The 14,047-nt window shown below is 40.8% G+C and overlaps 1 protein-coding gene across 1 annotated transcript in view; it reads right to left on the bottom strand.

Annotated features, from left to right (window-relative positions):
* Positions 1-7,345: 7,345 nt before the first annotated feature.
* Positions 7,346-14,047, bottom strand: part of eva1aa (eva-1 homolog A, regulator of programmed cell death a) — a 10,098-nt gene continuing 3,396 nt past the window's right edge. The window contains exon 3 of the mRNA XM_030781622.1: positions 7,346-7,716. Within this exon, the coding sequence (XP_030637482.1) occupies positions 7,346-7,716 (371 nt within the window). The remainder of the gene's footprint in view (positions 7,717-14,047) is intronic.

Genomic DNA, 14,047 nt, shown 5'->3' with positions numbered 1-14,047 from the left:
ATGCTTCCACCACAGCAACTTTCGCTTTGCTCTTATTCAGGTTAAATGGGCATGAAATTCGCTCTCATTGGTGAAATCGGACGCGAATTCGCCGAGGCAAGCGAAATTGAGATGGTGAGTTCTCAGCTTCATGCAAATGAGCACCACGCGAGAACCAATCGGCTCAGCCTGTGATTTGTTTGGCATGTAACGTTCTTCAGGGAGGCGGCAGTAACAAAAAAAATCTAACTAAGATGGTGGCAGCTAAATGCTACATGTAGCATGGAAACATGTATATGATTAAATGATGTGTGGGCAATCATTTGTGTCGACATCAACACGGGTTGTTGTTTACATCTTACATGAGCTTAGTCAGGGCCATAGCGGTAGAAGAAAATTCTCTCAACGGCTCTGGTCGGGGCAAATAGACCACTGTAGACCTTCATTTAAGCACTCCAACCTTTCAGCAAGGTGACTTGCTTGCTGTTTGCACGACCACGCCCCCAGAGCAAAATTTTGCAGAGCGAAATTCATGAGGTGTTTCACTGTGTGGAAGCCTACGGTTATGCACATTGCAAGTTGCTAAGACACATTGGACACGTTTGATTTCAACTCAGTAGCAGAGGACTGCAGTGAAAAAAAGGAGAAAATAAAATGTTACCTGGTCGCCTATTGACTAAATCTGATGCCATGTAGGCCTTGCCTTTTTAAAAACTGGCTACAGATGTTATAAGTTACAGATGTTTCACAATAGTCTACATTTTAGCGGCTAATGTTGAGGTTTTGCTCAGTTGTTACTGCTTGTTTTGCTTAATCGTTACTGTTCATTGAATTACATTACATTTGCGTTTATAACATAGACTTATTGAACCGTGACCGGTAGGAAAAAATCCTTGCAGAAACCCCAATATATATATATACACAAGAAGCGCCGGCACCATGGGAATGTGACACCTAGTCATGAAGAGAAGTGCCAAAAAGCTGCCGAATTAAAAAAAGCCCTTGAATTACAACAGAATATGTTCACAGTGGCCAAAAGACAGAGTGATGTTACTGTAAAAGCAAGTTTTACCGCATGCGACGAAATAGTGAGCTCATCTAGGGTGCTTTTGTAAAGCAGTGCATGGTCAAAGTCTGTGAGGTAGTCTGTCTGGAGAAGAAAGAAGAATTTGCAAACATCAGTTTGTTCAAACCTACTGTGGCAGAGAGAGCCAATGAGCTAGTTAGTGGCATAGAAATAAAGCTACCTGAAACAGCAAGCAGATTGGTTGCATTCTCCCTTGTTGCAGACGAGAGCACAGACATTAATAACACAGCCCAACTGGCAATTATCCAGGGAGTAAACCCAGACCTATCGGTCACTGAGGAACTGTTGGACATTGCACCCATGTACAGCACAGCCACAGGGAAGGACATTTTGAACTCAAGTGGAGAGGTGTGTGAATAAAATGCATTTGCTATGGGACAAATTAGTGGGGCTTTTTTTTCAAAGCACAGGCCTACATAAACCAAAAAAAGAGAGGGGAAAAAAAACCCAAGTAAAAAAAAAAAAAAAGACAGTTAACTAGATCAACAGAGTCAGAAGACCACACAACTCAACATCTTTGCACCATGCATCCTTTGTTATAAAGTCCAAAGTAAACTAAACAGTCAAAGCAATATAATGGGGTATGGTTTTCTTGATGTTAATTTAACACTATTTAGCCTACTTGGTTGAGGGAGTTTTTTGTTGTTGTTGTGAGACACAAAATTACACTTTGGCCCTTGATCAAACTGAGTTTGACACCCCTCCATTTTGACATTGCGGTATAAATTACGCCTCTTCCACAGACTCAGGTGTGTCTCCATCTCTGAGGCAAAAGTTGTGCAAAATGGCACAACAAGCAGTGACCTTAACTGCAAAATCAGGGTGCACTTCCAGAGCCTTGAAAAATATCTGCAAAATCTGCAAAATCTACATGCCAAAAATGCCAAACGCCTTCTCAACCACAGAACAGGCCTGTGCATAGAGCCTGCTGAACCTTGCTGCAACTGCACTTCTCACTGGCTCTCTGTAGGTTGTACTGAGTGCGACGGGTCGTGACATACAGGGATATCCACCATCCCTAGAATACAATAACCCTCAGGTGGGCACAGACAAAGGGCTATTTTTTAAGAACTCTGGCATCATGGACTGAGCCTGGGTAACCTACAAATATGTCTTGAAACTGACACTGGTGGTCACACACTGCTTGCGTCTGAACAGGGTAAAACAATTTCCTCTTCAAGTGGCACATCGCCTCTGCACTTGGGGCTTGATTCTTATACGACAGACATCAATGCTGCCCACAACCCTGGCGAATCCTGCAGATCCAGCTAGACGTTCAAAGCCGGCACCAGTTCTCTGAAGCTCATCAGGTTGTGGAAAGCAAAAGACCCTGTTTTTAAGCCTGACTATTTTGTGTGCGACCCTGTGGATGATGTCATTCGCCGTGGAGCATGGGATGCGAAACGCTCTTGAGGCGACACGGTAAGAAGTTGCACTTGCCAGCCAAAACAGGAGTGTTAAAATCTCTAGGTCATGACCCCAGCTATGTTCAGATGGAGAGCAGAGGATGTGAAAGAGGCTACTGTGGGTCTGGAGAGGCAGAAGTCTGGTTGCAGGTCACTTTGGCCATCAAAGTATAAGGCTAACACAGGAACTTGGCAGTTCAGTGCACAATAATGAGATGGTTGTTCAGTGCATAATAATGAGATGGTTGCTGTAAATAAACATATTAAAACTGATAACACAGTGTCATGAAATGAAATATGTGACTAAAAGCTATGTAACAATACAATCACACCCTGTTGTAATAGTTTGCTGTATGTGATGTGAGAAGAAAATTGTGTCTAAGTTTCTCCAGGAGGGGGTGTAGTTTGATACTATGAGACAGTTAACTGTTCACATTGAGGATTCAGAAATGATGTATGTATATATTTATTGTAAATATAAATGTAAAGGCCTAGCATCATCTTCATCTTTTTACTTACAATTCAGCAAGAGCAGCATGTCTCGGTTTTCTCTATCTAGAAATTCTGTTTCTTCTCCTCATCAAAAATATTTGAATGATTGTGACAACAAAGAAAGAAAGACTGATACTGGGTGGCATTTCACATAGCTCTAAAAGCTGTTTATGAATAATATTATTAAGAAGTATTTTCAATGGAGTATAATTTGTTTTTCATCATGACGACGGGCACAAGACATCCGTGAGTTCTCTCACATTCACTCACTCATTTTCAAAGCTGCTTATCCTAATTAGGGTCGCAGGGGGTGCTAGAGCCTATCCCAGCATTCGCAGGGTGAAAGGCGGGGAAACACCCTGGACAGGTCACCACTCCATCGCAGACATCCATGAGTTGTGGCACGAAAATAACATGTTTAATATGTTTCGTAATTATGTTTTGCAGCTTTCCTCGATTGATTAAACACACAAACTGGTTCCTTTAGCACAAAAATCCGTACCCTTACATAATTCCCAAAAACACACACACATTTCCCACAACTGTAAACACTATTCACCTGTTTCCAAACGTTTCAATATTCAAAACTCTTTCTGCAAAACCTTACACAGAAGTGGCCAAATATATCATTCATTGCACTATTTGTTAATTCAGCAAACATGTGCTCTCAGTGTTATTAGTTCATTTCGTCATAATCTAAACTCAAAGGGCACACCTTTCTCCAGGTGCAAACACTAAGCCTCAAAATTGTTAACACACCAATCAGAACTGCAGGGTCAATGAATAGTTTATTGACTTCTGTAGAGAATCTTTGAGCTGGATGCCAGGGCTGAGCCACATGAGCACTTCATTGATGAGGCAGGGTTCAACCTAACAAAAAGGCGCAAAAGGGGGTGCAACATTATTGGTTACCGTGCCATCATACAAGTTTCTGGCCAGAGGGGAGGCAACATTACCCTATGTGCAGCCATCAGCTATCATGGCGTCCTCCCATGCCATGTCAAAGTGGGTCCATACAACCTGGCACAACTCCTTCATTTCTACATCAGCTGCACAATAACAGTCTTCAACAAGATGGGGAGCCATTGCAACCAGAGCAAGCCCAATATGTTGTCATTTGGGATAATGTGAGTTTCCATCAGGCTGCTCTGGTTCAATGACCACCCCAGGTTCACCGTTCTTTTTCTGCCAGCATATTGCCCATATTGAATCTGATTGGGGGATTTTTCTCAGCAAGGTGGTGGAGGGTGTGTGACCGCAACCCCTACGCGCAGCAAAACCTGGAGGCAATGGAGGACGCCTGTGATGATGTGTCTGTGGAGTCTGTCCAGGGTTTTCTAAGGCACACAAGGGCATTTTCCCACGCTGCCAATCATGTAGTCTGTGTTTTTGACAGCTTGTGTGTGCTGTCTGAGGGCAAAGTTTGAATTGGGGCCAGAAGTTAGATGCTTGTAATGTTGGGTGTGCATTTTTAAAATTGTGTGTGAAGATTTGAGAAAATGGTGAACTGTTCCAGGAATTGTGTCTAAGCAACTGAGAAAAACTGTAATATATTTAATGTGAGTAGAGCAGCGCATCACAACACAAAAGACCATAATAAAGTTCTTTGTATTTATTAATTTGGGAAAATACGCTCAGCATAATATATATTCGTCACAAAAATGCATGCCAGTATTTATTATGGATGGTCCACCAGCCGACGTTGATCTGGTACGTTTTTTTTTTTAATTGTGAGACGGTAATGGAATAATTAACGGCACAGAGAAAATCACCCGAGTAGTCTCTGAAAGTGTTTTTTCATTTTGCCACTGAGCTCACTATATAGTACTCTACATAAAACTCCCAAGATAGTCAGAGAGTAGTGAATGACTTAAGACACAGCCTTGGTGTGCCTCGCAACAATTTTGTAGTGCATTATATAAGGTCATAATTTCTCGGTTGAGAATTTGAACAGCACTACAAAATGGCTGATTCACTACATAGTGGACTATATAGTGGGTGGACGTTCCGAACACAGCTACGGATGTATGAGTGGTACACCTTTACACTGTATCTGTACCTAAGGTCTTAATAACCAATACCGTCTCTTGCCAACAGGCGGCGTATTATTACCACAAATGAAAACGGGGCAAAGTACATGGTTTTCTTTGACTCGCAGTTTATTCAAAGTCTGAGGGAATAAAAAAATTTGGTCTCAAGTAGCCAAAGACTTATACCCACAAGTCACAGTTATAAAATGTCAAAATTTCCAAGCAAAGCAGATTCAATGCTTTCAACTGTATAAAAAATAGGAACATTAAGGACGTGATAAGGTCTCTCATGAATAAATTAACTAAAAAAACAGCAGTGACCTTAAAACCCGAAATGAAGGTCAAAGCAATATAAAACTAAATTTTAGTAGCTTTTGATGTGACTGGATTTTCTATGGGTGCAATAAATCAAAGTTAAAACTCTGGCCTCTCAACTGCTCTAACGCCAAAGCACTGTTCAAAGGATTCTGTGATCGTAAATGTGTTCCTTTGGTCGTGTACAGTAATGACATCAACTAAGACTGGTTTGTTTTCAGTCTCCCTCATGCCCGTCTGTTACGGCTCCTATAACACTCTCTCTCTCTCTCTCTCTCTCTAACACACACAGGCATTTTCCGAGAATGAATGGAAAAACTACAAAGGCACTTTCAGAAAGGAAAAACTAGCTTTATCGAGGCGCAGTTGATTGATTGATTGATTGGCAGTGCTCCGATACAAAAGCCCTGTGTTGGATAAGGCACTGAGACATTTAAACACATACATACATGAAAAAAATGCTATAACAATTCCAACCTCTTTGAGGTTTTTAAGAAAGTGTGTGTGTGTATGTATTCATTTCCTAGGCTGTCACAGGCTAAGCAGTGTATGCATGCCCTTCTTAGCAAAAAAAAAAAAAGAAAAAAAAGAAAGAAATTTTAAAATTTCAGACACAGAAACACAAGGTTTCTATCCCTGAGCTGTCGAACAAGCTTTGCCACATTATCAAAAATATCAAAAATAAACAAAACAGTGATAACAAACTATTAAATATTCAAAATAGATCATATATTTCATATGAGCTGAGATGAATTTAGAAGGTTTTTTTTTTTTTTACACTGTTAAGGCAGCTTCCTTTACCCTTGGACGTCCTTTACATCTGATATTACATGGAACCATACACACAACCAGCCATGCGATGCGTGCACGCACGCGTGTGTGTAATCGTTCTCCACAGTCCTTGTTGATGTGCGCATGTGTGTGTGTACAATATCTGTGTGTGTTTGTTTGTGTGTCTGAGTGTGTGTATGTGTGTGTGTTGGCTATCCAGATGCAGTATTGAGGTGCGTGTGTGGGCTGTCCCCTTTTCCATATTCTTCCTATATGATTCATATAATCCTATTTTTAACATCTTCATCTCATGTCCTGATAACTGAACCACTAGTGAGACATACAGGGTTTTTTTGTATTGTTTTGACCAGTTATGTACAAGTTCTCCGGGTTAGCAAAGCTACTGTCTGTGTAAACCAGAAACGTCGAAACATCACCGTATCCACAAACGGCATGGTGATCACCTAACTCACATTTACATAGCGATGAGATGACATCCGGCTGCCATGGACACTGCTAAGGGTATTGACAGCAATGTGACTGTTACTTCTGTCATTTTCAAATGAACATTTTATTTGATTGAATTTGATAGCTGTCCTTTTCATTCATCTCTTATCTACTCCACAGTCCTCAGGTGGCAGAGGAAACTAGTTAATGTACCATTAACCATTCTAACAGCACACGCTAGTGATTTGGTTCATCTGGTTATCCCAAAAAGACGTTTTACAACGATATGTTGGTTAACGATACGTCAGCTAGCCCTACCCTGTGTGTCTAAGTTTCTGATTATGAATGTGTGGATGTGTGTGTGTGTGTCTGTGTTTTGAGAGGAAAAGTAGTAACAGTGCTGTATATTTCTAAGCTGCCAAATCCTACACACACACACACACACACACATACACACTCACACTCACCCTCTCACACAGATCTCTGTCCTCAAACCCCTAAAAACACTGCAACTCCCATGTGCCTCTGCTCCAACATGACTCAGGAGTAGAGGGGCAAAAAAAAACAGTGCAGGTGACCTTTGACCTCCAGGTTCCAGGCCAAGCTTAGCATGCTGAGGAGCTTATTCACATATATACACACAACACACACCACTCTCTCTCCCTCTCTCTGAGTCTGTCATTCAGTATGAGTCTTTTTCCTCAAAAAAAAAAAAAAACGAAACAAAACCAAAAAACTACAAGGTCCAGAACTGTTGGCAGGTGTATTTTTTTTCTGCTTGGTTACTGGGGGCAACGGCAGTTGTTGTCAGGTGATGGTTAGTAGTATCGGTTAAGACTGCGGGTGCCGGGAACGTCAGGCTGTCCGTTCATCCAGATCTCTCGTATGATTCGCTCTCTCTCCTCCAACCGCTGAGCTCTCTCCAGCTCCTCAGCCGACGTGAACGTAGCCGTGTGTAAGGTGCGTTCAAAACGGCGCTGTCGCCGTGCCGACAGGTCGGAGGCTGTATCCCAGTCCGAGTCAGAATCGCTAGAGTCGCTGTCTGAGTCCGCGGGTCGTTTCCTGTCCACACGGCGCCGAGGTTTACAGTCCGTTCTGCAGGAGATCTGGACCACCAGTGCCAAGAGTGTGAGGAACAAGCCCACACACACACCACACATAAAATACAATGCTGCACGCTCAGGGTGCTCTGTGGGAACAAACACACACACATTATACACACGGTTTACACACACACATACATACATACACACATTATACACACAGTTTATACACACACACACACACACATTATACACACAGTTTATACACACACACACACAAGACATTATACACATGATTTATACACACTAGGGTTATTATAGTTTTGAAATTTACATTAGTTTTTATTCTTATTTAGTCCTTCAGTTTGGTTTTTGATTTCAGTTTAGTTTCAGTTAGTTTTATGAGTGCATAAGTAGTTATAGTTTTAGTTTTATTTTGAGGAACTGACTAGTTTAAGTTTCGTTTTTAATAAGTTTTAGTGCTAGTTTTGGTTTTTCAGATATTATGAGGAAGGCCTTGATTTATAGAAGCTGAAAAAGGCAGGATGAAAGAATGTATGACATCAAATATGATTTACAAAACCATTGTTTATTAAAGGTCCCATATTGTGCAAAGCCTTTCATGGCTTTGCATAATATGGGACCTTTAATAAACAATTATACAATTTTTATTCTTGTACACCATGAACCAGGGATGGGCAACATTCTTTTCCAGAGGCCAATATTTACTTTCATAAAGTAAGCCTAGGGCTACACACTGGACAACTGAAATGAAACATGAAATGCATAGTGCTGCTATGTTAAATGATATGAATTTGATATACAAGACAGATTTACAATACTTTACAATAGCCTGTTTGTCAGCCTACTCGAAGGCCTGACATTTTTTTACGGTTTTATGTCAATCTGGTGTACTCTGAGGTTACAATAAAAAGATTTACTTTCATAAAACAATCCACTTAAATGCAGTATCAACTTTTACGTCACCCTCCATCTTATTAATTGTTGTCGATCCCTCGAGTGAATATAAGTAGCTGGGCAGTGTCTTTAAAGTCCGTGCTTTCCTCACATGCTGAACTGATTGGCTCTCACGTGGTTGTCATTTGCATAAAGTTGGAGATTCGCCATCTCAATTTCGCTTGCTTCACCGGATTCGACCCGATTTCCGATACAGTATCCCACAAATGTTACTGTCGCTTTTCATCACGACACATTTACTTTTTCTTTTTTTTTTTGTGATCAAAATTTTTTTATTGATTTCCAAATAGTCAAACAATGGGGAATGGGGTGGGGGGGGGGTAGACATATGGCCATTGGTAAGAAGAGTAACAAGAGAGAATGCTGATCCCTATTATTACAACAGTGATAATACAGGTAGATTTGGCATATGTATACACAGTGCAATACACAGTGTTCTGCAAGCATTCAGACATTGGCCCTTACATTTGACAAAAAGGATTTCCAAGCCTCCACAGTTGCTGGTTGAGCCTTATTGAGTCGTGCAGTAGTATGTTCAAGGTTTACAATGTGGACAAGGCTGTGGATCCAGAATGATTCCATACATATGTCAGGGATAAACAGATGTTTTATAATTGTTTTCTTTGCAGATGTAAAACCAGCAAATATCATTTTGTTTTGAATTTGCTTTAAATTGAGATCAGAATTATCATTAAGGAGACATCAACCTGGATCAGGATCATATGAAATTTCAAGTAAATCAGATAAAACAGAGTTTACATGGGTCCAAAAATGAAAAATAATTGGACAATCCTAAACATGGGGTGTGAGGGGAGAGGAGAGTTCCAGGGAACTCCCTATGCTTTTAAGGCTGGTCTTAGCTGAAAGTATACAAAATATGAAGATGCAGGAAGGGAGAACCTTGTTCGTAGGTCTTGAATGGAGCAAAGACCTGCGCCATCGTAAATGTCACCACACGTGTTTATTCCAAGAGAGGACCAGGATGGTTGAATAAATGGTCGGCTACCGCACAATAAATGAAAGTTATGCCATAATGGTGTGTTGTGACAAAATTTGAACGGGCCGCCAATCCAACGTTCAATCTTTGTCCACACCTGTAGAGAGTTTGCAATGATGGATCCGAATTTACTGTTAATTGTTCTGTTCGATATACTAGAAAACAGAATGTCTTGCAGCCTGTGCGGTGTCACCTTAGCAGATTCAGTCATTTTCCATGTGCTAAGAGCTCTAATTTGAAATGACTAATAATAGAATTCAAAATTTGGTACCGCCAAGCCACCCGACCTTTTGGGCCGCTGCAGTGTAGCCAAACAAATCCTGGGATGTCTGCCATCCCAAATGAATTTGGAAACCATAGAGTGAATATCTTTAAAGTAATTTGGAGGGGGACAGAGTGGAAACATAAAGAAAAGAAAATTAAGACGAGGCAATACATTCATTTTAATTGTATTAATTCCGCCCTGAAGAGATGTCTTTAGATTGTTCCATCTTTGAAAGTTGGTTTTTATCTTGTTCAGAGTAATACTGAAGAGTAATGCTGAATCTGGGTATTATAATTCTTATGAATTATAATAGCCAGATATGTACATGAGTTTTTAATCTGAATGAAAGAGGGGATAGTATTTGTACTGTTGCTATTAAGGGGCATCAGAGCTGATTTTGTCCAATTTATTTTGTAGCCCAATAGGTCACTAAAGTGATCAAATTCCTTGATTACTGGGTAAATGGAAATGTCATACTTGTCTAAAAATAATATAATATCATCAGCATATAATGATATGATATGATATGATTATGATCGCCAATTTTAATGGGGGAAACTGTAGATTGCCTGATGGCTCGTGCTAGAGGTTCAAGGGATAGACAAACCAAAAGTGGTGAAAGTGGACATCCCTGTCTTTTTCTACGTTGTACAGGAAATGGGGAAGAAACAATGTCACCTGTGAGGACACTTTCAAAAGGTGAGTGATATAGTGTCTCGATCATTGTGAGAAAATTATGTCCAAATCCAAAACGCTGTAATACTGCCCTCATATACTTCCACTATAGCCTATCAAAGCCTTTCTTCGCGTCAAGTGAAAATACTGCACGTGGATTCGGGTAAGTGTCTGCGGCGTCTATTATATGCAATAACCTTCGCATGTTATCAGATGCAAGGCGTCCCTTGATAAAGCCCATTTGGTCTTCGTTGATTAGAGTATGAATAACGCTTTCGAGACATAGAGCAAGAGCGTATAACTTAAGGTCGCTCAAGATTAAGGATACTGGCCTGAAACTGGAGCATTCAAGGGGATCCTTTCCTTTTTTCCACAGCAGAGTCATCAGTGCTGTTTTTTGATCTCTCTGAAAGGTCCCCGTCTTAAGTGCAAAGTTAAAAAAGTTTAGCATAAGTGTACCGACCAGGTCCCAAAGTTCTAACTATATCTTGGGTGGAAGGCCATCTAATGCCTTTGTTTAGACTTTTTAGAGCTCTGTGCAGCTCATCCTGGTCTGGTGGGGCTTCCAAATAATCTTGGTCATTCTGCAAGATACAGGGTAGTTGTAATTAATCCAAAAATTTTACATTTTTGCAAATGGAATCATTGAAATCAATCTCAGATTTATATAAATTAAAAAAAAAATGTTGTGAATGTGTCATGGATGGTCCGAGGATTCGTTGTAATCTTATCATCAGCAATTTTTATTGCCACAATATGTGCCTTAGTCTCACATTCTTTAAGCCAATAGATGACTAGGTCGATCTGATTCCAGATAGTACTTCTGTCTGGTTCTATGCAGGATAAATTCTGCCTTTTATAGAGCTATTATTCTCTCAAAGACGACAGCAGTGTAGACTGATGATCTGAAAAGTTGTGCCTTTGTAGGTTTTGTAGTGATTCTATTTTGCTTTCTAGATTTGTGAACTGGTAAACTTTTGTTTTAGCTAAGGTTGAAAAAAATGAAATACAAATACCACGAATGAAACATTTGGTTGTCTCCCACAGTACTTGTGGATTAGGGCATCCACATTGATTGCACTGATATCTAGGAAATCTTGGATGTGTTGGGGGATGTGTTCAGCTGCCATCTGGGGGCCCCTGTCTTCGTGTTAGGGCGTTCAATGTTGCATAATAATGCAGAGTGGTCAAATAACAGAATAGGCAATATAGTAATGGATGAGTTTCTTGAAATTAAAGCTGGGCTAACAAAAATATAATCTATCCTGGAAAATGTCTTATGTCTATTGGAGTAAAATGTGTAATCTCTAGTGGTGGTATTCTATGCACGCCAAAGGTCAATTAGATTAAGTTCTTTGATAAGTGTTCTCAACAAGTTGAATGAAAGATTAGGTGTTGCATCTGGGTTATATTTATCAAGAATGGGGTTAAGGACAGCATTGAAATCACCACCCATCACTAGGGAACAGTCTGTTAGTTCTAATACCGTATTGTTAATATAGGTAAAAAAAAAGTCTTTGTCTGGCTCATTCGGGCAGTGTATGGATATGAACGCTAGTTTGACTGAGTATATTGCCATTAATGAAGACAAGCCTTCCATTTTCGTTGTTCCCTGTGTCCTTAATATTTAAAGGAAATTTCCTATTGACTAAAGTGCATACCCTCTTGGTTCTGTTTAGGGCAAAGGAAGAAGCAATCAGTCTGAAATATTTGTTTTGAAATCGGACCACGTTGGAATGTTTCAGGTGCGTTTCTTGAATTAGGGCAATGTCAAGTTTTTTACGATGTGGATACTCTAGAGCATGGGTCCATTTAATAGCGGAGTTTAGGCCATGTACATTCAGTGATAAAATATTCAGAGGTTGCATCAATGTTTTGTATAGCTATGATCAGTCTTAACTTGAAAGTAATTATTTTCAAGCATTGGTATGCCACAGTGAATAATGTTGAAGTCTCCCTGCCAATCACTGTAAGGTCTTACCAATATTGAGCATGTTCTAGTACAGAGTATGATTATGTCTGCTGAGGAGTGGGAGGAGGAGAAACTAATCAGGTACAGACTGCACAGAGATAATTTTGTAGATCTGTAAAAACACAAACATTGGTTGATATGTGACCGATCCATCCCAACGTACCAGGCGTGCCCACACAGTCAACTAAAGATTTGAACACATTCTTCACCATCCCGAGTTGGCAAAGCTATGCTGACTGGTTTAGCCTAACCTAGCAAGCATTACAGGAAAAGAGTAACACATAAGAATTGTCGAACAAAGCGCAGCACGCGTAAATTACCTTAAGGTTGCAGCGATCTCTTTATAAACCCGAAAGGTAAAACTTGTGTGAGACAGGGCAAAGTCCTGAAAGTGGAGTTAGCATGCATCCATGTCCACTGTGTTGCCTTCATCACCTGTGCATTGCAAAGCACCGTGCTTCCTCTTATTTGGGCCTGAAGTAGCAATCGTTGTACCGTTGCTTTGGGCAGCTGTACAGCAAAATTTCAGTGGCAAAGAGTTGATAAAATCTTCCTCAGCTTGAGGGGAACCAAACGTCAATCTTCTTGCCTTTGTATCGCAGCTTCATCAAGGCAGGATAGATGAGAAATGGCTCCAGGCCCATAGCTATAGCCTTAGCCTTCTTCATAATGGAGATGAAGCTCCTTCTCCTCACAGTTGTGGTAGGACTGAGGTCGGGGAAAAACAGGAGAGTAACGTTGGGTGCATGATTCATTGGGTATGCTTTAAGTGGTGCACCTTTAAGAATATCTGATTCACTGGGTATGCTTTACGTGGTGCACCTTTAAGAATATCTGCTCTATCTTGCCATCATAGTGCATGAAAGATAAGGGTGCGCGGCTTATCGGAATTGCTATCTCACCCATCATACACACGATGCGCCCTATTAATGTCGATGTCTCGATCCTCCAGCGATGGGATCCACTTTAAGAAAGCGGATTGCATCGGAACCTTCTGCTGCTTCTGGTAAGCCTACAAGCCTTATATTATTTCTTTGACCCCTGTCCTCCAAGTCGGTCAACTTTGTGCTGAGCTGCTCTAACGGTTTCATAAGTACGACAACCAATCGTTTGTCTTCTCGTGCAGCCGCCTGGACTGAGTCTACTCGATCTTGGGTCCTCTTGACAGCTGTGGCTACTTTCTAAAGTTCAGCGCTCATCTCCTTTACAGCTTCATTGGTCTTGTGCATGTCTGTGTGTATAGTACGTAGTGCATGAGCCAAAGCAGAGTCCACAGCTTCTCTGACGGACGAGGCAACGATTACATCTAGTGCACCTTGCTGGTCTTGAAGGGCTAGCTTTATACCATTAGCAATAGCTGCGTCTAGTTCTTCCCTGGAGATGGAGGAGTCTTTACATTTTTTCTTTGTTGGCGACTGTTCAATCTCCCTTTTCCGTGTGTCTTTGACTGTCGAAATGTTCATGGTGGGATAGGTGTCGAAAAATCTGATATATGTCGATAGGATTATTGAAAAAAGAAGAGTATGTGAGGAGAGCTAGAAACTACATCGGCATTGCTGTTGAAGGGTTTCATGATCCCTTCAACACATT

Source organism: Chanos chanos, chromosome 8 (assembly GCF_902362185.1).
Source record: "Chanos chanos chromosome 8, fChaCha1.1, whole genome shotgun sequence".
NCBI classification, from domain to species: Eukaryota; Metazoa; Chordata; class Actinopteri; order Gonorynchiformes; family Chanidae; genus Chanos; species Chanos chanos.
Note: the sequence above shows the minus strand (reverse complement) of the source record. Positions and strands in the feature narration are given on the sequence as shown.